At 43.3% G+C, this 25,531-nt stretch overlaps 2 protein-coding genes across 4 annotated transcripts; both read left to right on the forward strand.

Moving 5' to 3' along the window:
- Positions 1 to 5,843: 5,843 nt before the first annotated feature.
- Positions 5,844 to 21,247, forward strand: LOC122748375 (immunoglobulin superfamily member 1-like). The gene is made up of 8 exons (XM_043994021.1): positions 5,844 to 5,927; positions 16,471 to 16,553; positions 16,815 to 16,850; positions 17,060 to 17,335; positions 19,377 to 19,667; positions 19,982 to 20,281; positions 21,007 to 21,174; positions 21,216 to 21,247. The coding sequence occupies exons 2-8, from the start codon at positions 16,520 to 16,522 to the stop codon at positions 21,245 to 21,247; spliced, it is 1,137 nt and encodes a 378-aa protein (XP_043849956.1). The 5' UTR covers positions 5,844 to 5,927; positions 16,471 to 16,519.
- On the forward strand, positions 21,226 to 24,551 carry LOC122746608 (T-cell-interacting, activating receptor on myeloid cells protein 1-like). Of its 3 annotated transcripts, none has more exons than XM_043992352.1 (6): positions 21,226 to 21,306; positions 21,752 to 22,039; positions 22,411 to 22,521; positions 22,850 to 22,920; positions 23,034 to 23,071; positions 23,587 to 24,551. In XM_043992352.1, exons 1-6 carry the CDS (start codon positions 21,252 to 21,254, stop codon positions 23,615 to 23,617), a joined length of 594 nt encoding a protein of 197 aa, XP_043848287.1. In that variant the 5' UTR covers positions 21,226 to 21,251; the 3' UTR covers positions 23,618 to 24,551. The 3 variants fall into 3 exon arrangements, with proteins under 3 accessions (XP_043848287.1, XP_043848288.1, XP_043848289.1); XM_043992353.1 differs by having other exon boundaries at positions 23,040 to 23,071; XM_043992354.1 differs by lacking the exons at positions 22,850 to 22,920; positions 23,034 to 23,071; positions 23,587 to 24,551 and adding an exon at positions 22,654 to 22,711.
- Positions 24,552 to 25,531: the final 980 nt, after the last annotated feature.

Consider the following 25,531-nt stretch of genomic DNA (forward strand, 5'->3'; position numbering starts at 1 on the left):
AATTGTTCTTTCTATCTCTTGTTGTTGGATATTATTGGTAAAACAGGGAAATTCTGATGATTTATGTGAGTTTATTTTGTATACTGCAAGTTTGTTAAAGTTGTTAATAATTTCAAATAATCTTTTAGTTGCTTCTACAGGATTTTATAAGTATAATATCATATTATCTGGAAAGGATGAAAGTTTTGTTTCCTCATTACCTATTCTAATTTTTAAAATTTATTTTTCTTCTCTTATTTCCATAGTTAATATTTCTAGTAGAATATTACATAATAGAGGTGATAATGGGAATCCTTGCTTCAACCCTGATTATATTGGGAAGGGTTTTAGCTTATTCCCATTACAGATAATGTTTGCTAATGGTTTTACATAATAATATTTATAATTTAAAAGTAAACTCCTTTTTTTTCCTATGCTCTCTAGTGTTTTTAATAGGAATGGATGCTATATTTTGTCAGGGGCCTTTTCTGCATCTATTGAGATGATAGGATTTCTGTTGCTTCTGTTATTGATATGGTCAAATATGTTGATAGTTTTCCTAATATTGAACCAGCCCTGCATTCCTGGTATAAATATGACCACATCATAGTGTATTATCCTTGTGATATATTGCTGTAATCTTTTTTTTTTTTTTTTTAGTGAGGCAATTGGGGTCAAGTGACTTGCCCAGGGTCACACGACAGTAAGTGTTAAGTGTCTGAGGCCGGATCTGAACTCAGGTACTCCTGACTCCAGGGCTGGTGCTCCATCCACTGTGCCACCTAGCTGCCCTTGTAATCTTTTTGCTAGTATTTTATTTAAAATTTTTGCATCAATATTAATTATTGAGATTGGTCCATAATTTTTTTCTCTGTTTCGTCTCTTCCTGCTTTGGGTATCAGCACCATATTTGTGTCACAAAAGGAATTTGGTAGGACTCCACTTATTTTTGAAATTATTTATGTAATGTTGGCATTAATTATTCATTAAACATTTGGTAGAATGCACTTGTAAATACATCTGGTCCTAGGAATTTTTTCTTAGGAAGTTCACTGGTGGCTTGTTCGATTCCTTTTTCCAAAATTGTGTTATTTAAATATTTTATTTCTTCTTATGCTAATGTGGTTAATTTATAATTTTGTAGATATTCATCCATTTCATTTAGATTGTCAAATTTATTGGCATATAATTAGACGAAACATTTCCTAATAATTGTTTTAATTTTCTCTTCATTTCTGGTGAGTTAAACCCTTTCATTTTTGATACACGTAATTTGTTTTTCTTCTTTCCTTTTTTTGATCAAATGAATCAATTGTTTATCTATTTTATTTGTGTTCTTTCCATAAAACCAGCTTTTAATTTTGTTATTCTCTCTTTGATTTTCAGGATTTCCAATTTGGTGTTTAGTTGTGTATTTTTCATGTGTTCCTTTTCCACTTAGTTTCCAGCTGTTGAAGGATGTAGAGCTCAAAGATGAGAGAAATGCATCCTGGCAGCTGGCAGAGTTTGTGCTCATGAAGGTGGGTGACTGGACAGATGTGAAAAGCTACAGCTGCAACTGTGGAAAGGGGCTCTATTGGTCAGAGCTCAGTGAACCCCTGGCCCTGTTGGTGATAATAGGTGAGTAGGTGCTGGTATACAACCATCCCTGGTGTGAAGGAGGCCAATCCTGAGAGATGAACCCCAGGTGCCTCTCTAGAGAGTCAGCTATAAGCAGGGAAAAATTTTAGCCTTTACTACCTGCATCCCCTTAGTACTCCACCTACCAAGGTTCTGGGAACCCCTGTCTCCCCACCTCACATTTTGGGGATTCAAATATACTTCTGAAATTGTTCCTTCAATAGCCCTCTGAGGAGGACAGCATATGTACGATGATTTTTCTTTTAGAGATGGGGAAACTGAGGCCTGAAGAAGAGCCAAGGTGACTTGAGCAGGTCACCTGGATCTTTAGCATCATGGCCAAGATTTGAACCCATGCCTCCCACTCTCAAACGCAGGGATCTTTTCCCTTCTCTCAATGTCCCCTGGTGACATAATCAGGAGAGCTGGGCTGCTCCTCCCTCAGAGGATACACAGCAGCCTTTATGAGAAGGGGCACAGCCTTTAACTGGAAAGCTTTTTCTGCCCCAACCTGCACTTTGTCTCTCCCATTGTTCCCTTTTGCCCACTGCATTCACCAAGATAGATGACTCTATCACCTGTCACCATTTCCTACCATTCTGCCTTTGCTTACACAGTCCCCCTGCCTGTGATGCCCTTCCCATCTTCATCTATCACTTTCATCCAGGTGCTTAAACCCAGGCTCAAATCCCAGATGCTCCAGCATGCTGTCTCTGATTGCATCAAGTGTCCTCAGGCCTCCAGCCAGGGGCCTATACCTCTCTCATGTGCCCAGTTTAGCAGCAGGACCCTTCTAATGACACCAGGATGCAGTCCTTCTGGCCTGCATTAGAAGTCAGTCTGGGGGCAGCTAGGTGGCGCAGTGGATAGAGCACCGGCCCTGGATTCAGGAGGATCTGAGTTCAAGTCCGGCCTCAGACACTTAACACTTAGTAGCTGTGTGACCCTGGGCAAGTCACTTAACCCCAATTGCCTCACCAAAAACCAAAAACAAACAAAAAAAAGTCAGTCTGATGGATGAATAATCCAAAGCTACTTATTGCCATATTAAAAGTGCTCTAAATCACTATATTTTTTAATTTTTAATTACAACTGTACAACAGACCACCTGATTCTTACATCTTCTCAATGGTTTCTTCTTCATATTTGACCTTTTCCTTTCCAATTTGTCAGGATTTGGCTTTATGCTCAAAAATCTTTTTACAATCTTTGTCCAGTTTTCATCTGGTGATAACTACCTTACTAGGGTGAATGCCCACATGGACAGTTAGCTTTTTCACGCTGCACACGCTCAATGTAGATGACCTATTTCTTTCTTTAAATCTGCACTACCTTGCCAATTTGCTGGCCTTTGTAGTGTCCACAAACAACCTGGACGTCGTCGTCCTTCTGGATGGGCATGGAGCAGACTTTGTATTTCTGCCTCAGCTCCTTGGAGAGTGGGGATGACGTGATCTTGCGCCACATGTACGGGGGCACGTCGAAGTGTCTTTTGTAATTCTTGCTGCAGTCCAAGGTCACAAAGGGATTGAACTTCATTTTGGCTGCACAAACTGGACCACCTGAAAAGAGACACTTGTGCCGCCAGGCACCAGAAACCTAGCCTTTAAATCACCATTGATTAGAGAGATGCAAATTAAAAGAACTCTGAGGTACCACCTGACACCTATCAGATTGGCTAATATGACAAAAAAGGAAAATAATAAATGTTGGGAAGCCATGGAAAAATTGGAACACTAATGCATTGTTGGTAGTGCTGTGAAATGATCCAACCATTCTGGAAAGCAATTTGGAAGTATGCCCAAAGGGATATGGGACTGTGTACAACCTTTGACCTAATAATACCACTACTCTGTCTGTATACCACAGAGATCATAGAAAAGAAAGGACCCACATGTACAAAAATATTTATAGCTGCTCTCTTTGTGGTGGCAAAGAATTGAATGCCCATCATTTGGAGAATAGCTGAACAACTTGTGGTATATGATTGCAATTGAACACTAATGTGCTGTAAGAAATGATGAATAGGCAGATTTCAGAAAAAACTGGAAAGTCTATGAGAAAATTATTAATAATGGGTTTTGGGGAAAACCCAGTGACCCTACCCCCACTGAGGAACTCTGGCTGGTTTCTGAAAGCCAGCCTAGAATCATTAGAAATGGAGATCAGACTCCCAATAGAAACCACACCTACCTGAGGGCCTTTGTCTTCAGAGGGTCTGACTTTCACTGGACCCTGTAGCCACTGCTCATTTTGATATGGACCACCATCATGTCCCATAAACCAATAGAACTGAATGATGCTAGCCAATTTGCTTTGAGCGATGTGGAAGACCTGTCTCTGGGTTGGACCACAGGAGGCTTAGTCTCACTCTCTTGGCCTGGGATCATGAAGGGGGTAGCCAATCCTCCCCCTTCTCTTCTCTCTCTAGCTCTATGTGATGTAGGATCTCTGACCTCTGCAGGCATGTGCTTTCTCTCTCTCTCTCTCCCTCTATGGTGCTGGTTATTTTCAGCTTGTGCTAAATGCAGTCAATTCTTTACTAAAATTACTTTGATTTAATAAATGCTTGCTGCCCCAAACCGGTGCAATAGCCATTAATTTATAAGAAGCAATATATTAGAAATCCCAGCTAAGTTCCCCAATAACTTAGAACAGCGACAGATTTCCCCATAATATTTCAAATGACACAAGACTTAAGTGTACTGGTGCTGAGTGAAGTGAGCAGAACCTGGAGAACTCTTCTCAGCAGTGCAATGATCCAAGACAATTCCAAAGGACTCAGGAAGGAAAATGTTCTCCACATCCAGAAGAAAATACGGTGGATCTGAATGCAGATTGAACCATACTGTTTCTACTTTTTTCTTCTCTTTTTAGGTTTTTCCCTTGTGTTCTGATTCTTTATTCACAACCTGTTTAATGTGATTGTACATATATAACCTATATTAGATACGTTTCTCTCTTGTGGAGGGGGGAGGAAATGGATGGAGGGAGAACAATTTGGAACTAAAAATCTTTTGAACACAAATGTTGAAAAGTATCTTTACCTGTAACGAGAAAATAATAATATACTTTTATAATAAAAAAAGAAGTCAGTGCAATGGAGGGGGAAGGACCCTGAAAGAAGGAACCTAGGATAGGACGTATAAGCATCTGCCCCTTTAGTTCCTGGGTGCATGATTGTGGGCAAGTCAGCAACACTCTGTAGACCTTAGTTTACTCTTCCCTGACATGAAGTCCATCAGCCATATTATTTAATGAGGCCATTTGGGCATAAAACCCTGTGCTCCATGGAACTGTGAGCTCCCTTGAAGGAAGCAAGGGTGCTTAGGAGAAAGATTTGAATTTGCAAGTGTTAAGGGCTAAAATTCTAGCTAGTCTGTCTAAAATATCTAATGAGTGGTCGCCAATAAATTATAAGCTTTAGCAAGAGTTAGGCTTTTAAGCATTTATTAAGGAAAACAAGAATTTGGTAAAGAGAGAGAGAGAAAGGCCTAGATTCCTATCTATTAAAGGGAGAGCACATTTCTAGCTCTGCTCTCCATCAGAGTCCAAAGGCAAGAGAGCAAGAGTGAGCGCCAGTCTCTTCCTTCCTCCTCCCACTAGTCCGCGTCACTTCCTGATGCCAAAGAAAAGATTCCTGGTCTTGCCCTCAAAGACCTTCGCTTCATGGGCAGAACTCTTCTACAGTAAGTCTCCAGCAGGTGGCGTTATTCCAATCGTTACACAAGTGATGTAACATTAGGATCCTGCCTTGGCCCAGAAAGTACAGGCTATAGAGCCAGAGATGAGCCCCTTGGAGGTGAGAAGAGGGGCAGGTGGTGAGGTGTGACCTCTATCCCCTATCTCCCTTTTCCTCCTATCATTCTGTGTCCTCAGAAACCTCCTGGGCCCAGAACATGATTCTGAGGGAGCGCCAGGGAGTCCAGTTATGCAGCCATGAAAAGGCCTAGAGGACTGGGCCAAGGGGCTTGGCCTGGGGCACTCTGCTCACCCTGCCTCTCTGGGACTTAGAGAGGTTGCAGCATAGGGGAAAATGGAAACATGGCCCTGATTTCTCAACTTTCTGATGAATAAATGTGGCCTGGGGTTTGACCAACTCTCATATGTTTCTGGGGGACAGCTGTTCCTTCTACTGCAGGATATCCTGTACCCAAGCTGTAGTCCTGTTATCTCCTTCATTTTGCCAAGAAGAAGTGCATTCTGGGTGCTCACTTCCCCATTTCAGCCAAATGGGTTCAAGGGCTGCACTGCAGACATGGCAGAGAATCTGAAGAGACCTTTGGAATGGAGGTTTTATAGGACAAAAGGCACCCCTGGGGACTAAAGTGAGTAGAGAACAGAACCCATGCACCTGATCACTCTCCTTTTTGCTCTCTTTCTGTTTTTATCTATGTCTCTGTCCCTCTGTATCAAAGTCTGCCAGTCTCTCTCTTGCCTTCAGTTAGTATTTTTAGCCAAGGACAGGACCTGGGTATTTGGGGGAAGCAAGATTATCTGCATGTGGCTGGCCAACAGTTCAGAAAAGCAAAGAAGAGGAAGGTATATCCTTCTCCTTCAAATTCCCCTTGTCCCTGCTCAGGACAAATGTTCCTTCAGTAGAGCTCAGGAGGCTGAGGCTGGAGAAATCCAGTAAAGAATGGCAACTTTCTTGGAAGTTCAGACTTTGATTTTCTTCTAAGGACACACTGCCTCACCCCAGTTCTGGACCCAGCAGGGCTCAGAGTCTCCAGAAAATCAGATATGAGTCTTCATCACCAGGGATCCCTGGTAAGATCTTTTTTTCATGACTGAAAAATAGAAACCTTAGAACTATCAGAAACTGATCAACATGGCAACGGCCACAGAGCCCTCCAGAATGTAGGCTCTGATGATGTAGACTTGGGTGATGTCATTGAAAAATGATCACTTGCCAGGGATGTTGTATTGGGAACACTTTACACAAATGAGTGGGAGACCATCATTCCTGAAGTCCCTTCCAATGTTCACATTCACATGCAATGAACTTGACATTCACCAGGGATGTGATCAGGATTCAGTGGACTTTTGGGAACTGGTTGATGCAGAGAAGAGGGAAATGATATCTGAAGAGTGGCTGCAGCCATGGATAGAGCCACAGATGGATACAGCTGGACTTGTTACATGAAAACAGCAGTAGCGACTCCATTTTGCCTTTATATACCATTTCGTGAAGCTAAGTCTCAGCTGCTTGCAAATCACCTGATTATTCCTCCTTCTTATGGTCATTTAACTTAGGGAATGTTACAAAACTGCCCCTTTTAACTCAGTATTTCCTGATCTCCTCTACCAAGTCTCAGTCTCTCTCTCACTTAAATATCACCTGATTCTCTCCACCAATAAGAAAACATGTGTCTAAATCCCTACATCTGTTTTTCTTCTTTTTCCTTCATCCACTAAACTGTTTAGGAACCAATAGGAAATATCCTTGGCTGATGAGTGGCTTGCACTTGGTTTGTTTCTGCAACCATATCCATTGCTAAATTGATCATTGTTTGGATATAATTACTCAGTTGCTTTATTCCTCTGTAACCACCCCTTCTTCTACGGATGCCAAGAAGATTCTATGGCTCCTCTATGCAGAAGATAGAAACAAATAGGTTCTGAATCTAGTATGCACGGATAGGGGAATCAGGACAAGATGGCTGTAGCTGAGGGTTCCATATCCCTGCCTGCATTCTGTGGATAGGACCCTAATGCATGATCATGCACCACAAGCCAACAGGAGGGGAAGAAGGGTGGTCCCTTAGCTGCTCAACCCTGTCCCAAAGCTGAGCCCCAGGGAGATGAATGGTAGAGAATATGTTTCCATATTTTGTATCTCCTCTCCCCAGAATTCTCCACAAACTCTCCATTCCAGCTTCATTCAACCACAAGCTAGCTAAAAGAGCAAACTTTTCTTTTTTTTTTTTTAACATTTGAGTCTCAATCTCGGTATGACATCTGTGTTGCTCAAGAAAGAGGAGAGGGAAATAGCACCCTTGTTTGTTTGTTTTATCAAAAGATCTGGTGGTTTTAGTGGGCAGAAAGTTTGAGAAGTCAACAATGTGGTGAGATGGTGGCCCCAGACGTAGCTGGGATCATCTGTAAAAGCCATAGAATGTTGAAAATACAGGTGGTGATGGTCTTACTGTACCATGCTCTGGTCAGACCCTGCCCAGCATATTTTGATAAGAGCTGGGTAGAATACTCTAAGAAGGAAATGTAGAACCTGGAGAAAATCTAGTGTAGAGTGATCAGAATGGATCTTTTTTAGCACCATAGATTTCATAGAGTTTGGAGGGATCTCAGAGGCAGTTTATTCTAACCCTTTCATTTACATATGGGGAAACAGGGGCCATTGACTTGGAAGACCTTGTCACAATAAGGATAGAGTGGAGTAACAGAGCAAATGGACTTGGAGAAAACTGAGGGGCCATTGTTGTTATCATCAAGTATTTGAAAGGCCACTGGGTGGAGACAGCATTAGATTTGGAGTGCTAACATCCAAATTGAAGAATTAGGAGCAATATTCTCAAATTATAGAAAGACATATTTTGCCTTGATGGGAGGAAAATATATATATATACATAACTTATAACATATATATGAATAATTAATATATGTAGTTTTCCAAAGGGGAAAAGTGCTGCCTTAGGAAATAGTGAGTCCTCTGTCAGTAGAGGTCTTCAAGCCAAGTCTAAAAACTTGTCAAATAAATGTAGTGGTGTAGTGGGAATCAGAATGATAACTTATGATAAATGACTCCATTTTATTTGAAGACTTCTTTTTGTGACTAAGTAATTCTGATGTAGCTTGTTTTCTTTCTTTTTTTTTTCTTGTAAGAATGCCCACACTTGAGTGGTATAGTTTGGCAATGACAAATATTTCCCTCAAATATGATTAAAATATCTTACTAATGCCCTGTGTCGGCAAACCATTCATACTGTGAATCCCCCAATTCGGTAAACACTTGACAAATACTAGCTAATAATGTTAGTTTTGATCAATAGTTCCCTTTTCAGAACTTAAATGTAATTTGTAAACATCCTTGGCCAGAAACCTAAAAACCACCTAGTGACTCCAGCCATCTACCAGTTCCTGGGGCACCACATGGACAGATTCCTGTGTAACATACACATGGAAATATGAGGCTAACATGTTTCCTTGAAAGGAAAACTGATTAAGGGAAACTTATCAGAATACCACCTCAGTGGTGGAGGTTATGAAGGGGGTGGTGTGTGTGGGGGGACTCATTACCTTCACCTAGGAAGAGAGAGAAGTTTTTCATGGGCATTGGTTGTACTACTTGCTTCCTGGGAAGTATAGGAATCAGACTGTTACTTTCTGCTGAGAGAAACATATGTTTGTACTATTAATTGCATACACTGTTGACTATAATTTTTCTGAGTGTTATATCAGCCCTAATATAAGCATAAATAACACTAATCCTATTCCATACATGTGCTGTGTACCACAGTACCTTTTGCTGTAGGTACCTATGAAGGCAGAGGTAGACTCGATATTCTTTGACATTCATGGTCACTGAGAAATTCTGTAATTCTCTGTATCTAAAAGAGTGTAAAATATCATATGACTACTCTTTAGATTCTTACCAACTTACCTTCTGAGTTTCTTCTTGACTTGGATCTTGCATTTATTGGGAGTAGAGGAGAAGACCTGTGTAGTCCCCCCTGGACTCCTTGCTTATTCTCCCAAGAGTCTATTTGGAAAGGTGCAACATTTTTTACTTTGACTTAGTCCCTACATATGGAGAACTCATTAGATCCAGTTAGAAAACAATAGGATCAGCCCCATGTTGTAGCAAAAGAAAATGTTTTTTTTCCCAATCAGGAAGCAGATGTTTTAGCTACATCTTGGTGCCAAATATTGGCTTAAGGGTTTGGGATACACATATTAAAGCAAATTAGACCTTGCTCTCAAGGAGCTTAGATGCTACAAGAAGAAAAAATGCACCCATATTTATGTTAAGGGGAGGGGCACTTTACTATAGAAAGTTGTAGGAAGGGCAAACTTTTAGGGACTAAATTGGCACAGACTATTCAGGAACAATGGAACCAGTCTAATCAAGGTTGGTCTAATGTTCTTGTCTCTAAAAATGGAGGAGGGGCAATGGCAGGGTCTGTAGTTACTGAGGAAAGCCTGAGCTAGAGAGAAAGGAATGGAGTGAAACCCAGCTGGAGTTTTCCTGAAATAATATTCTGGGAAAGGTTGTCAACAACTAGGAAAGTGGGGACTCAAGGTAGAACATCCTCCAGGTGATGGTCTAGGGTGTTTGGAGCAAGTTTTTTTCAGAAGATGTGGTGGATTTGGCTGCCGAGGAACTATATAATTCAGAGTACATCACTTCCCCATTTCTATTTTTAATGTATTTTTTCAACTGAAAATTTTCACACTTGCCTACTCTCTCCACAAGTGGAAAAATACCCCCAATCTTGTAATAAATATATAGTGAAGTGAAACAAGTTCTTACTTTGGTCATGCTCCAAATACATGTTTAATTTTGCATTTTGAGTGCACTGCTTTTTTGTTTAAGAAGTGGATATAACATTTCACTATTGGTCGATATCATGACTTCCCAAGGTCAACATTCTTTTCTGCCATTGAAACCCAGTTTTGAGAGGAAGGTGTCATGTCTGATTCCCAGTTGGTCACAGCCATATATTTTCTGTCCCTATGTGTCCATTCTTTCTTCTATATTTTCACCTATCCTACTACCTCAGACCTTCTGGCTGGCTCACTTTTCTTCTAGGTCCCAGAAAAAGAAAAGAGAAAATGAAACTAAATTGGAATATCAAGGTCCTGGCCACACACACACACACAGAGACAGAGAGACAGAGAGAGACAGAGACAGAGAGAGACAGAAAAAGAGAGAGAGAGAAAGAGAGAGAGAGAGAGAGAGAGAGAGAGAGACAGAGAGAGAGACAGAGAGAGAGACAGAGACAGAGAGAGAGACATAGACAGAGAGAGACACAGACTAAGGACCCAACAGGGAACAAGTGATGTCTGGTACACTGAGTTCAGAACTTTGAATCAGATACATGGGTACCAGTGAAAACAGTGAGTAACTCAGAAGGGAAGGATTTTTATAGAGCACTTCAATATTAACAGATCCTTTTACAAGTATTGTATTTTCTGATAATTAACATTAGCTTCTGCAGACAAGAATACAAAAACTCTGAGGGCTTCAGTCACTTTTTCATGACTGCACACTATGGTAAGACCAATCAAACCATGGCTACTGCAGGATGATCCATATCACTATTCACAGTCATTCTTTATCACTGTTCCTATGGTGTTGAAGAATCTGTTCCCTGTAGAGGGTTCTTAGAGCTCCAAGGGTCATCTTTCCTCTTTAAATATAAGGAATTTGATAGTGTTTAATTTATTTTAACCAAATCACTAAGTTTTATCCTCCCCCTCTCTGCTGTCCTCTCTTTTCTTCCATCTCCCTTTTGTCCCCTCTCCTCTTCTTTCCCCTATTTTCCTTTGCCTTCTCCCTTCTCTTCCCTCCTATTCTTTCTTCTCTTACCTTCCCCTCCACTCCATTCCTTTCTACCTTCTTGTTCCCCCTTTTCTTCCCTCCCTTCTTCTACCTCTTTGGTCCTTATTCTCTCATAGAAAACAGGAAAGATTGTGAACCATCTTTGATTCTAACACCTGGGGCTGACTTGGGTGGTAGCATTTCCCCTCCCCCTCTCCCACACTGACCACAGGTTTCTATATTGCCCATAGCTGGTGGAAAGCCATTTCTGTCACTGCAAATTTCTGAAACCCCTGCTATGACCACTAGACATTTGGAGGTATGAGCTGCACCCTTCCACTTCAGTTTTCTACTTAAGATAATTTAATGCTTAAGACTTATACACCTCTCCCAGAGTTAACAGGGTCCTAACTCCAGATGTAGTTCAAAGCAGCATCCCATATTGTTTCCATTTTTGGTGACTGGTTCCAAAACTAATCGTTCTATAAGATCTGATGATTCTATGCATTTGTGTTGTTTTCCCCCATCCTGCTTTTGGTGCTTAGTTTGGCACAAAATCACTCATTTGAAGGACAATTGCAGCTAAAGGTAGAACAAAATGTTAATAGGAAAATATAATGACTCACCCCTCAAAAAAACCCAAACAACCTGATACTATATAAATGTTATCCATTACTGTTGTTGCAATAATCAACCTCATGGGTTTATTGTAAGAAAATCTCTCTTTCAAGTACTATGTAAATGCAGTATAGTATAAAAACATGATGAGCAGGATGCTATCAGAAAAACCTGGAAAGACTTACATGAACTAATGCAGAGTGAAATGTACTGTATACAAAATAACAGCAATATCCTAAGATGATCTGCTGAGAATTAATTAGTTATTTTCAGGAGTGCAATGATCCAAGACAACTCTGAAGGGCTTATGAAAAATGTAATCCATCTACAGAGAAAGAACTGATGGTACCTGAATATAGATGGAAGTATATTTTGTTGTTGTTTCTCTTTAAAAAATTGAAAAGCCATCCATTCCTTCTAAAGATATTCATTAAGCTCCTGTGATTTTCTCATGCACAGTGATTGGCTCTGGAGAGACAAAAATAAAAAAATAATGTCTCTGACCTCAAGAAATAGATAATCTAAAAAAAGGATACAGTAAATCTCTGAATGTCTGGAATACAAGACATAACGGGATACATTTACAGATTTTGTCTAAATAGGATGGGAAGAGGGATTTAAGAAGGTAGAAATGTCAGTCAGCAAACATTTATTAAGCTTCTACTATGTGTCATGTCCAGGGCTAGGCACTAGAGACATAAAGACAAAAACCAAGACGTACTTACTCTCAGGGGTGGGGAGAGTGGTAGTCAAAGAAGTGCTTATAGAATTGAAGAGGGGGTCATCCTTTGGAATATCCTTGAGGTTGCCCGTCCTATTTCTTGCTGAATCACATAAAAGTTGTTCTGGTGACCAGGTTACATGGTTATCTCAGTGCCCCTTCTATTTTCTTCTGATCTGATAAAAAAATAAGTAGGACAGAATAAATTATACTCACTTACCCATATTATTAGCTAGATGCCACAGTAGATATAGTGCCTGGCCTGAAGTGAGGGCAACTTATTTTCCTGAATATAAATCCAGGCTGGATTTGCATTTCTCTAATCAATAGTAATTTAGAGTGTGAAACGTGTTTTGTAATTATGTCCATATAGTGTTCCTGGGCTTGTGTAGGCAAGTAGACACCCAAGTATTTTATATTCTCTATCATGACCTTAAATTTCTCTTTATATCTCTTGTTGCTGGAATTTGTTGGTCATGTATAGGAATTTTGATGATTTATGTGAATTTATTTTATAGCCTTCTATTTTCTAAAGTATTAATTGTTTCAAGTAATTTTTTAGTTGATTCTCTAGGATTCTCTAAGTATACCATCATATCATCTGCAAAGAGGGATAGTTTTGTTTCCTCCTTGCCTATTCTAATTCCTTTAATTCCTTTTTCTTCTCTGATTGCTAAAGCTAACATTTCTAGTAAAATATTAAATAATAGAGGTGATAATAGATATCCCTGTTTCACACCTTATCTTATTCAGAAGGCCTCTAACTTATATCCATTACATATAATGCTTGCTGATGGTTTTAGGTAGAGACTGCTAATCATTTTAAGGAAAGCACCACCTATTCCTAAGCTCTCTGGTGTTTATATTAGAAGTGGGTGCTGTATTTTGTCAAAAGCTTTCTCTGTATCTATTGAAATAATCATATGATTTTGATTAGTTTTCTCATTTATGTGGTTGATTATGTTAATAGTTTTCCTAATGTTAAACGAGCCCTGCATTACTGGTATAAATCCCACCTGGTCATAGTGAATTATCCTGGTGTTCACTTGCTGTAATCTCCTTGCTAATATCTTATTTAAGATTTTTGCATCAATATTTATTAGGGAAATTGGTCTATAATTTTCTTTCTCTTTTTTTTGCTCTGCCTAGTTTTGGTATTAACATCATATTTGTGTCATAAAAGGAATTTGGTAACACTCCTTCTTCACCTATTTTACCAAATAATTTCTATAATATTGAAATCCATTGTTCTTTAAATGTTTGGCAGAATTCACTTGTAAACCCAGCTGGCCCTGGAGATTTTTTCTTAGGGAGTTCATTAATGGCATGTTCAATTTCTTTTTCTGATATGGGCTTAGTTAACCTAGGCAGTTTGTATTTTTGTAAATATTTATCCATTTCATTTAGATTGTCAAATTTATTGGCATACAGTTGGGCAAAATAGTTCCTAATTATTACTTTAATTTCCACTTCATTGGTGGTGAAATCACCCCTTTCATTTATGATACCAGTAATTTGGTTTTCTTCTTTATTTTTTTAACCAAATTAACCAAAGGTTTATCTATTTTATTCTATTGTTTTTTTCATAAAACCAGCTCTTAGTTTTATTGATTAATTTTATAGTTTTCTTGCTTTTAATTTTATTAATTTCTCCTTTAATTTTCAGGATTTCTAATTTAGTATTTAATTGGGGATTTTTAATTTGTTCTTTTTCTAGCTTTATAAATTGCGTGCCCAATTCATTGATCTTCCTCTTTTTTATTGATGTAAGCATTTAGAGATATAAAATTTCCCCCTAAGGAATGCTTTGGCTGCTTCCCATAGATTTTGTTGGTGTTTCATTATGGTCATTCTCATGGATGAAGTTACTGATTATTTCTATGATCTTTTGTTTGACCCACTCATTCTTTAGAATGAAATTATTTAGTTTCCACTTAATTTTCAGCCTACCTTTCCATGGTTCTTTATTACATGTAATTTTTATTGCATCATGATCTGATAAGGATGCATTTACTATTTCTACCTTTCTACATTTGATTTTGAGGTTTTTGTGCCCTAATACATGGTCAATTTTTGAATATGTGTGATGTACCCCTGAAAAAATCATATATTCCTTTCTATCCCCATTCAATTTTCTCCAGACATCCATCATGTCTAACTTTTCCAACTTTCTAATAACCTCTTTGACTTCTTTCTTATTTATTTTGTGGCTAGATTAATCTAATTCTGAGAGGGGAAGATTCAGATCCCCCACTACTATAGTTTTGCTGTCTATTTCCTCTAGTAACATATTTAACTTCTCTAAGAATTTGGATGCTATACCACTTGCCACATGCATGTTTACTATGGATATTACTTCATTATAGTAACTTTTAGCAAGATGTAGTTTCCTTCCTAATCTCTTTTAATTAGATCTATTTTGCCTTTTCTTCATTTGAGATAAGGATTGCTACCCCTTTTTTTTTCTTTTTCTTTTTTTTTGGGGGGTGGGGCAGGGCAGGGCAATGAGGATTAAGTGGCTTGCCCAGGGACACACAGCTAGTAAGTGTCAAGTGTCTGATGCTGGATTTGACCTCAGGTCCTCCTGAATCCAGGGTTGGTGCTTTATCTACTGCACCACCTAGCTGCCCCTACCGCTGCTTTTCTTAAATTCAGCTGAAGCACAATATATTTCGCTCCAACCTTTTACCTTTACTCTGTGTGTATCTCTCTCCTTCAAATGTGTTTCTTTTAAACAGCATATTGTAGGATTCTGGTTTTTAATCTGCTCTGCTATTCGCTTCCATTTTATGGCAGAGTTCATCCCATTCACATTCACAGTTTTTATTACTAGCTGTATATTCCCCTCCATTGTATTTACCCCCTTTGTACTTTTCCCTCCTTTGTTCACCCTATTCCTCCCCACCAACATTTTGCTTCTTACCCCTGCCTCTCCCAATCTGCCCTCCCTTTTATCAGACCACTCCCTTTTCTTTATCCTTTTCTCCCCTGCTTCTGCCCTCCCTTCTGTCAGTCCCCCCTTTTCCCTTTTCTCTTTTACTTCCCTAGAGAATACACTAAGTTTCTTTATCCAAATGAATGTATATGTTATTTCCTCTTTGAATCAAATCTAGTGAGGGTAAGGTTGAAACAATGTTCACCCTTCCCTTCTTTCCCTCTATTGTAATAGGTTTTTTGCACCTCTTCATATGATGTTATTCACTCCATTCTACCTTCCCTTAACTATTATCCCCATAAACTACTTTTTAAACCCTTAATTTTCTTTTTATCATCAAATCAAAGACAATTTATATTTATACCCTCTGTGTATAATCCTTCTCTCTGCCCAAATAGATATACAGTTCTCAAGAGTTATAAGTACTATTTTCCCATGTAGGCATGTGAACAGTTTAACCTTATTGAATACCTTTTTTCCCCCTATTTACCTTTTCTTTACTTCTCTTGAATCTTGTATGTTAAGATTGAATTTTCTATTCAATGCTAGTCTTTTCATTAGTATTCCTTGAATGTCTCCTATTTCATTGAATGTCCATCTTTTCCCCTGAGAGAGAGAACGATCAGTTTTGCTGGGTTATAGATTCTTGGCTGCAATCCATGCTCCTTTGCCTTCTGGAATATCATATTCTACCTCAGGTTTTTTTCATATGTAAAATAGGAATAATGTAGAACCTGCTTCCTATCTTGCTGTGAGGATCAAAGGAGAAGAGCTGTTAGGCCTTTGTGCCCAGTCTTGGTGCTTTCAGACGGAGGCTTTCATGGGTTCCCAAGTTATTCCCGGGGAAGTCTCAGTATATTTTATCCTGGTCCCACACATTGTCTCCAGCACTAGATGCCCTTCAGAACCCCTGCTCCTTGCCAGGCTACACTGACCTTAAGACACCCTCATCCCCTCAGAGTTAAGCCTTGAAGGCCCATGGTCCTTCTTTGATCAATAAAAAGAGCGGAAATTGTGGGGCCGGGTTTAGGGGGTGTAAGGAGCAGGGCTGGCCACCACATCCTGGGCCAGCCTCCAGTCCTGCTACATTTTCAGCTCTGTACAGTTGAGGCTGGGAAGCCCAGGGCAGAGCTGAAGACCCAGCATGGACCCTACAGTCACTCTTCTGTTCTCCATTGGTGAGTCTCCAGGATCAGGCCTGGGAAGGGACGGCACTGGGACAAGGCTTTTGACTGGCTGGCTCTGATGGGCAGGGAGGAAGCCTAAGGAAAAGCCAGAATATTCTTGGGCAGAGCAGGACCCAGTGTCTGCTCTCACAGGGCTCTTCCTTCATATTCTGACCAAAGCAGAATGAGAGGTTCAGGGGCTTTTGCAAGAGCTGTGGATGGAGTCAGCATGGGCTGGAGGGGAGACATGAATAACCTGAGCTTCTCTTACAGGGCTGTGTCTGCACTGGGTGATGAGGGCACAGATGAGTGAGTTCTGCCCCCAAGAGCCCACTTTCCTCTTCCCTCCCCCGTTTTCCAGATAAAATCCAATAACCACTACCAAGATAAGTAGGGAGGGAAACATGGGACATTGTGATGAATGGATGGGGTGACTCAGTGAGGAACTTCAGATTGCAGAGGTAATAGAAACAAAAGGGCCAGAGGCCTCTCTGGAAATCAATTTGTTTCCTTCTCAGCCACCCTCCCCAGACCCAGCCTCTGGGCTGTCCCCAGTCCTGTGGTCCCCAAGGGAGCAGATGTGACCCTTAGGTGCCAGGGCCACCTGGGGAGTGACCGGTTCCAGCTGTGGAAGGATGGAGAGCTCAGAGAAGAGAGAAATGCATCCTGGGAGCTGGCAGAGTTTGTGCTCAGGAAGGTGGATGATGTGATAGATGCGAGAAGCTACAGGTGCCGCTCTGGGCAGGGGCCCTGGTGGTCAGAGCTCAGTGAACCCCTGGCCCTGGTGGTGACAGGTGAGGGGGTGCTGGTATATACCCATCTTTGGTGGGAGGGAGGCCAGTCCTGAGGGAGGAGCCAGAGATCCCTCTCTATGGAGTCGGCTACAAAAGGGACAAACCCTTAGGTATTAGTACCTGCCTACCCTTTGTACCACCACTTCCCAAGACTCTGGGAAACCCTGACTCCCCAGCTCACATTTTGGGTTCTTAAAACTTTCTCCTTAATAACCCTCTGAGGAGGAGAGTTCATGTGCTCTTTCATAGATGGGGAGACTTGTGCCTGGGGAGGAGGTAATGTGACTTGCACAGATCACCTTGATCATTAGAATCAGGTCCAGGATTTGAACCCAGATCCCATTGTGGAACGTCAGCTACAAGTGGGGAAAACCATCAGGCTTTACTACCTTGCCTTTTCTTAGCACCTCCGCCTTCCCAGGTTCTGGTACCACCTTGCTCATTGCTCACATTTTGGGAACACAAATAAGTTTCTCAAATCTTTCCCTCAGTTATCCTGTAAGGAAGAGAGCACATGCACCGTGATTTCCCTTTTAGATATGGAGAAACAGATGCCTGGGAAGGAAGTCGGGTGACTTGAGCAGGACAAATGGAACTTTATTGTGAGGGACAGGATTTGGCCCCATGTCTCCAACCCCTAAACCCAAGGTCTTTTCCCATCAGGTCAGTGTCCCCTGGTGACCCAGCCAGGAGAGCCAAGGTGCTTCTCCCTCAGAGGACACTCAGCAGCCTCTGGGAGAAGGAGCACACAGCTTGTACTGAGGGCATTTTATCCTATCTTCTCCATGGCACAAACTGGCAACATCTACCCTAGCCAGATGTCTCTCCCCTTGTTCCCTTCTGCCCAAACTACATGACCCTGGACAGATGACAACTTCACCTCCCAACATGCCCCACCATTCTGCCTCTGCTCACACAGCTCCCCTCCCTGGGATGCCCTGCCCACCTTCACTCATCTTTTTCCTACACATGCCTAAAACCCAGCTCCGACCCTGACTGCACCAGGAAGCCATCCCTGATTGCATCAAGGGGCAGTGTCCCGGTCCTTCTCTTCCCACCTTGGTGCCTACTCCTTTCATGTGTGCACTCTGGCACTGGGTCCTTCCCGCCACCCCAGGCCACTGTCCATGCAGACTGTGTTAGAAGGCAATTTATTAAAGGGCAGGTACCTAGTGCAGGGGGTTCAAACTCCTGGCCCGCTAAGTCGTGGCTGCATGACTGCAGGAAGTCCCTTCTCCTCTGTGTACCTCGGTTCCCTCTTCCATGACATGAAGCTCAGGGGCTGTATTATCTAAGGAATCACTTGAGCTCCAACCCCTTTGATCCATGGGCCTGTGAGCTCCCTGGGGACATCAGGGATGGAGTCTTCCCTAAACCTTTTGACTTCCCCATTGTGGAGCAGGGGGCACCTGATAGGTGAGTGATCACTAAGGCAAGAGAAGCAGAGGAAACCTCATTCCTCCCAGAGCTGCCTGGAGGGAGCCCCCTCCTTCTCTCCAGCCCCTGCTGAGCACACCCAGCTCTGCCCTGGCTAACCTGAGGAGTGGACAGGGGGTGACAGGACGGGCAATTGGCATGATGTGGCTGTGTGGGGAAGTGGATGGTGGACAGACCTGGGAATCTGGGTCTCTGTCAAACCCCCAATCATGGGCTTATAGAGAGGAAAGGGCTTTGCAAACCTCAAACCTTAAGAGAAAGGTCTGAACTCACCAGAGATATTACATCAGGATCCTGCATTGGTCCAGCAGCCCAGGCTGTAGGACCAGACCTGGGCCCCTTCCAGAAGCTGAGAAGAGGGACGGGGGGAGAGGACAATTTCTTCTTCCCTTGGCCCTTCTCCCATGAATCTGTGCTCTCCAAATCTTGTTGGGAGCAGGGATCCAAGTAACATGGCAAGGAACCGGCCCAGAGGACTGGGCCAAGGGGCTATAAAAAGTTTCCTTGGCCCATAGTCACTTCAGAACTCTGTTTCAGGGATGTATGTGAGGAGAATGGGGAAATGGTTCAGGTCCCTAACTTTTTTCCTCCCTTCCTTTCACAGAAGTCTTTCGCAAACCCTCCATTGGAGCCTCATCTGGCCATATGACACCAGGAACCACAGCGACCATTTGGTGCTCAAAACAGGGATCCTCTCAGGACTACATGTTTGCTCTGTTGGAGGCCAAGAGCCTGCAGGTCTTACAGCACCAGAAGGCTACAGGGACCCGGGCTGATTTCTCACTTCCATCTGTGAGAGCCGAGGACACCGGGAGCTACAGCTGTATTTACTATAGGAAGACAGCCCCCCACAGGGGCTCACATCCCAGCCATGCCCTGGAGCTGACTGTGTCTGGTGACTATAGAGAGAATGCCCCTAAGTCTCCAATATTATCCCAGACATAGGGGCCCATTGAGCTAGGGGGACAGTATGAGATCCAGGGAATTCTGAAGGGCTGTTTTGGGGGAGACTGCTGGAGACCCCAGGATCCTTTGCAGCTCTACACGGACTCATACTTGGGATGCCGGGATAGTGGGGGTTTTCCCAGCCCAAGGCAGGCCCAGGCAAGAAAGGGAAAATAAAGGCTAGGCTGCTATTGCACTTCTCACCAGGGGGAGGGTCCCTGATATGAAATCTCACCTTGACCCCTATTGCATCTTTCCCCTCAGGACCACTCCCCAAGCCCACTCTCTGGGCCCAACCTGGCCTTGTGGTGAATACAGGGACCAACCTCACCCTGTGGTGCTCACGGCCCAAGCTGCCTTCCCTTGAAGAGGTGACTTTCACTCTGTCCAAGGCTGGGACTCGGGAGCCCTTAAGGCAGCAGAGCTCAGCAGATTCCTGGGCTAGCTTCCTCCTCCCTTCTGTGAGTCCCCAGGACACTGGGAGCTACAGCTGTGCTTACAGGGAGGGGAGAGCCCCTGCTAGAGGATCAGAGCCCAGTGAGGCCCTGGAGCTGATGGTGCCAGGTGAGGGGGGTGTGTGGGCCCCACAATGACTCTGAGTGTGACCCCTCTGCTCTCTGCCCAGACAAGGGCCTCATAAAGACATAGACATGGTGTGTACTCAGGCAGTTCTGTCCTGTGGCCTGTCCAGATGTGGGGTCATTGAAGAGAGGAAGCATTTCTCTTCTGATCTAGAATCTTGGGAAGAAAGGTGGTGGTGGGCTCTTAGCTGGGGCTTAGGACAAGAGTCTCAGAGCCCCAGAGCTGAAAGGGGCCTGGAAGGTGCTTGAGGGCCAACCCTCCCATCACCAATGAACAAAGTGAGGCTCTGAGAGAGGGGAGGACTTGCCCAAGGTCACACAATAAGTGAGTGAAAAGAGCCTGGAAATGAGCCTGAGCCTCTTTGCTCCTGGTGCATGATCTGAGCCCAGGTTTATGCTGAGCCCTGGGCCTCTCTGTGACACCCCAGATGAAAGTGAGGAGTCATGAACTTTCCTCACAGTCCTCCTCAAAGGCCTAAGGACAGAGGTTACATGAGCCCCCTCGAATGTGAAGGTATCTCTAGATTCCTGGGTTACTAGAGCAGGAAGGGTCAGAGATATTTTAGTCCAACCAATGTGTTTACAGAGGACTTAACTGGGGTTCATATGGGGCCAGTGAATGGGCCAAGGTTTCACAGGGACTCAGGGACACAGCAGGACCTTGACCCAGGTGTCCTGATTTCCTGCCCCATGTCCTTCCTCTCCCAGGCTCTCTGCCCAAGCCTTCCCTCTCAGCCCTCCCAGGCCTTGTGGTGGAGCCCGGGACCCATGTGACTCTCCAGTGCCGGCAGCCCCCTCCGTCATCCCTCTGGAGAGTGACCTTCACTCTGCTGAAAGGGGGAACCTTTCAGCCCTTGCAGAGCCAGAGCCCAGCTGGTTCCTCAGCTGACTTTCCCCTCCTGTCTGTGAGGGCCCAGGATGCTGGAAACTACAGCTGTGTCTACTATAGCAGGATGGCTCCATCCCAGGTGTCTGAGCCCAGTGAGGTCCTGGAGATCTGGGTGACAGGTGAGGGGGTGTCCAGGTTCCCAGGGAACCAAGTACAGGATTAGAAGTCAAGATTAAGAGGCAGCCCAGGAAGTTTGGAAAGGAAGAGAGTGAGGGTCTCTTTTGAGCATCATGAGGTGGAGGTTGGGATAAGGGCTGGGGGTCCCTATGGAAGGGGAAAGACAAAGTGGAAGGATAGGCCAGCTCAGGTCCTACCTCAACCTCTAGAGACAAGGATGGAAGAGGAACAACGTCCCTGTTCCTAAGCAGCCTCAGAGAACATGTGAGATTTAGCTTCCAACCCTCCATAAGAAGGAGGTTTGGGGCAAGGATGACCAAGGAGCCATTGAAAGCAGGAGTCAATGGTCAGGGAGCTCTTCTGGGACCTCCACGTTCTTGTTCCCCCCCATCCCCTCCCAACTGTGGGAAGGACCTCGTGTTCTCTGGTTTCTATTTGAGTTTCCAGGTTCTCTTCCCAAGCCTTTCCTCTCAGTCTGGCCTGGTCCAGAGGTGACATCAGGGTCTGATGTGACCCTCCTGTGCTGGGGGCCCTCAAGAGCTACTAGGTTTATTCTCTACAAGGAAGGAGATGAAAAAAACCTGTCAAGCATAGATGCCACTCAAAATGGGACCCAATATTTCTTGACTCAAGTGACACCCAAAGATTCTGGCAGTTACAGCTGCCAATACCAGCTTGTCACCAATGGAAGTCTCCTGACACAATGCAGTGACCCCCTGGAGCTCATAGTGAGAGGTGAGAGGGATAAGTCCACAGGACCTACTGGATGGTACCAAGAACCACTCCTTCCCTCAGTCTCTACAAGGAAATAATACCAAGGCTTTGATTCTGGCCGAGAGACACAATGTAAGAGACGACAGAGACTGAGTCTCCTCAGTTCCTGACCCATAGAGACCAAAGGGCTGAGTTGTCTCATGAGGCTTCCCCCATACTTCTCTGTGACTTCCGGGTTTCTCAGTGCAATCCCAAGGGCTAAGCCCTCTCTGAACAGGGTTTGATGTGGTGCTGGGGAGGGGGCATCAGAAGGGAAAAAGCAGGGACCCTTTCAGGGCAAGGGGAGGGTCCCTTAGGTGATTTCTGAAGATTCCTCTCTCCCCCAATCCCAGGTTCAGAAGCTAGAAACCCCCTCATCATCACCCTCAGCTGTGTTTCCTTCCTCCTCCTCCTCCTCTGCCTTCTCTTGCTCACATGCCTGTGCTGTGGATCCAGCCCAATGGGTGAGTGTACAAAGACAGAACAAAACCCATTAGAGTCTGAAGGAATAAAGAGATGGGTCAGGACTGGGACCTCCATGTCCTTTGTGGTCTTCCCTGACCTTGCTTCTTCCCTTCCCACGTGTCTCTCACCAGGGTCTTTACAAGGAGGGAGCCCTAGCAGGTAAGGAGACTCAGCTTCTCTTCCCATAGTTCCTTGTTCCTTCTATTCCATGGAACCCTGGAATGTCTACACTGAAGAGAGTCTCTGGTGAGGAGAGGATGGTCCCAGAGACTTCCAGCATGAACTCTGTAGCCATGTCCCATTTCTTACCTCTCACTCTCCTAACAGCTGCCCTTGTTGCCCTTGTCTTCCTTGGAATCTGTCCAGTCAGCCTGAGGCCCCCGGAAAGGAAGCCCTGTGTAAGTTATGTTGGCAGGAAAGGGGCATGATGCTGGGACAGGGAGAGGGGCTGGTGAAGGGGCTTTTTGCTTCAGAGAGGTGGGAGATTGATGGAAGCTTCCCTCTGCCTCAGATACAGATGTGTTGCATGCCAGACCAAGGGAACCATTGGTGAGTAAGCACCATCCTGTCCTTCAGCTAGTGGAATTGGTTTCATCCTTAACTCTAGTCAAGCCAATAGGCTCTATACCCAATGTTGGACCACTTCTAATTTGCTTGCCTATTATTTCTTCTCCTCCCAAATAGACTACATTTGACTTGGGCATTCTTGAAATTATTTAGTTTTTTTAATATTTCAATAACTGTATTTCATTATCATTCATTTCCTTTAAAATCCTATGGAGTTTAGTTCATGTAATTAAAGGAATGAGACTGAGAAGCCATCCCTAGGTTTTGCCAGACAGGGTATCAAAGCTTTCATGACACACAAATACATTAAGGACTTTTGCTCCAATGTCACTCACTGTTCTCTATTTTTGTGTGTGTGTGAGATAGTTGGGGTTAAGTGTCAAGTGTCTGAGGTCGGATTTGAACTCAGGTCCTTCTGACTCCAGGTTCGGTGATCTATCCACTGCACAACCTAACTGCCCCTCACTGTTCTCTTTATCTTTGCATTTCTCTTTCAGGCTTCCACAGCTGAAGATCCCCAGGGAGTGACCTATACTCATCTGAACCTAAGAACCTTGAATAAGAAAACAACTGACCCCAAGGAGACTCCCATGGAGCCCACCCTCTATGCTACTGTGTACTTGGACTAAGGATTTGGGCACCTTTACCAAAGGAATCCCTCCTTTTCCTTCCTTCATCTCCTCTCCTCTCTGCAACCCCATTTTATTCTCTAGTACTTCTCCAGGTTCTCATCACCATGGAGCCATAATATCTATTCAGGTTATCCACTGGAATCTAGAATCGTGCAATCCAAATGTATCAGTCTACCATGATGAGATACATCCAAATTATATATGGAGTAGAAGCAGGACGGGTGATCATCTCTGGGTTCAAGTCACTAGCAGTTGTGGTCAGAAGTAAGGGACTTCTGTACTCAATGGGATTGGAACTAAGTTTTAAAGGAAACCAAGCAAACTAAGAGGCAGATTGGAGGAAAGATTCCATTCCAAGGATGGGGAAACAGACACCACAGAGATTTGGAGTTAGGAGACAATTTTGTGCCAAAAAAAAAAAGTCAACCTGGGTAGCTGGCTTATGGAGTGAGTGGATGGAAATAAAGTACAAGAAGATTGAAAAAGTAAGAAACCACTGAGGAACATCACTTCACTGTATTCATCCACTTATCACTCCAACTAAGCTCATGCATTTGGTCTGGTGCCAAGTCCTATTTTTTCTACCTTAATAACATCTCTTGTATATGCCCCCTTCTCTTTGATCACAGTTACTACCCTAAAGCTCACCTCACACCTGGACTATTGCAATCACCTGGTGGTGAGTCTGCCTGACGTCACTCTCTCCCACTCCAATCTACGGTCTATTCAGCCATTAAATTGATGTTTCTAAATTGCCCATCTGACTGTTTTAGCCCCCTAGTTAATAAATTCCATTTGCTCCCTATCAGCTCTAGGATTCAAAATAAAACCCTCTGTCTTTAAAAATCCTTTGTAACCTCCCCCATGATTTTTCAAGTCTTTTTTTTTTTTCCAAGTCTTACAGTTTATGTCCTCTCACACACTTACTGGCACAAAGTACAAAACAAAGTCCATCAAATACATCAAGGAAATTCCATGACCACCCCTCTTCAATTCAACTCATTCATATGGTCAGTGACTATCACAGTGGCTCATACAGTGTAGGTGCTTAATAGCTTTTTGTAGAATTTCATTGGCAACAAGTTCTGGCAAGCCAGGCCCAGACAGTTCTCTAATACAGCTTTAAGGTCTAATGGGACTTCTATATGGCTTCTTGATTGATCATGGAGGTCGGCACAGATTAGGTGGCTAGGGAGCTGAAAGGTTAGAGACTCACAAAAAGTAGGATTCTTTTGGAATATAGGCTCGATGAAGAAGTCACGAAGGGGCTAAGGAATGATGGGGCACTGGTAAGGGAAAGGACCTTAACTTCAAACAAGGTTTTCTAAGGAAAAAGGCAGATTGTTGGGAATTGTGTGGCATCCCTTTAAATATCTATTGCAGGGGCAGCTAGGTGGTGGAGTGGATAAAGCACCAACCCTGGATTCTGAAGGACCTGAGTTCAAATCCAGCCTCAGACACTTGATACTAGCTGTGTGACCCTGGGCAAGTCACTTAACTCCCATTGCCCACCAAAAACAAACAAACACACCAAAAAAAAAAATTAAGTAAAAGGTTTGTTTTTTTTTAATTATTTGGCACACAGAGGTATGGCCAGGAGAGGAAGCCTATACTTCAATTCCCAGGGAGGTACAAGTTTATGGCATGTTCCTTAATCAGGCAGCCTTAGAGGTGTGGCTGGGAGGAGAAGTCTAACTTCAACTCCCCAAACAAAAAAGGTGACAATTTGATAGAGGCGAGAAGGGGGTGGGGGTAGAGACCTAAGACTGAAAAGTTACAGCAGTTTGAAAATGATGATGTTCGCTATTCG

Source organism: Dromiciops gliroides, chromosome 3 (genome assembly GCF_019393635.1).
Source record: "Dromiciops gliroides isolate mDroGli1 chromosome 3, mDroGli1.pri, whole genome shotgun sequence".
NCBI lineage: Eukaryota > Metazoa > Chordata > Mammalia > Microbiotheria > Microbiotheriidae > Dromiciops > Dromiciops gliroides.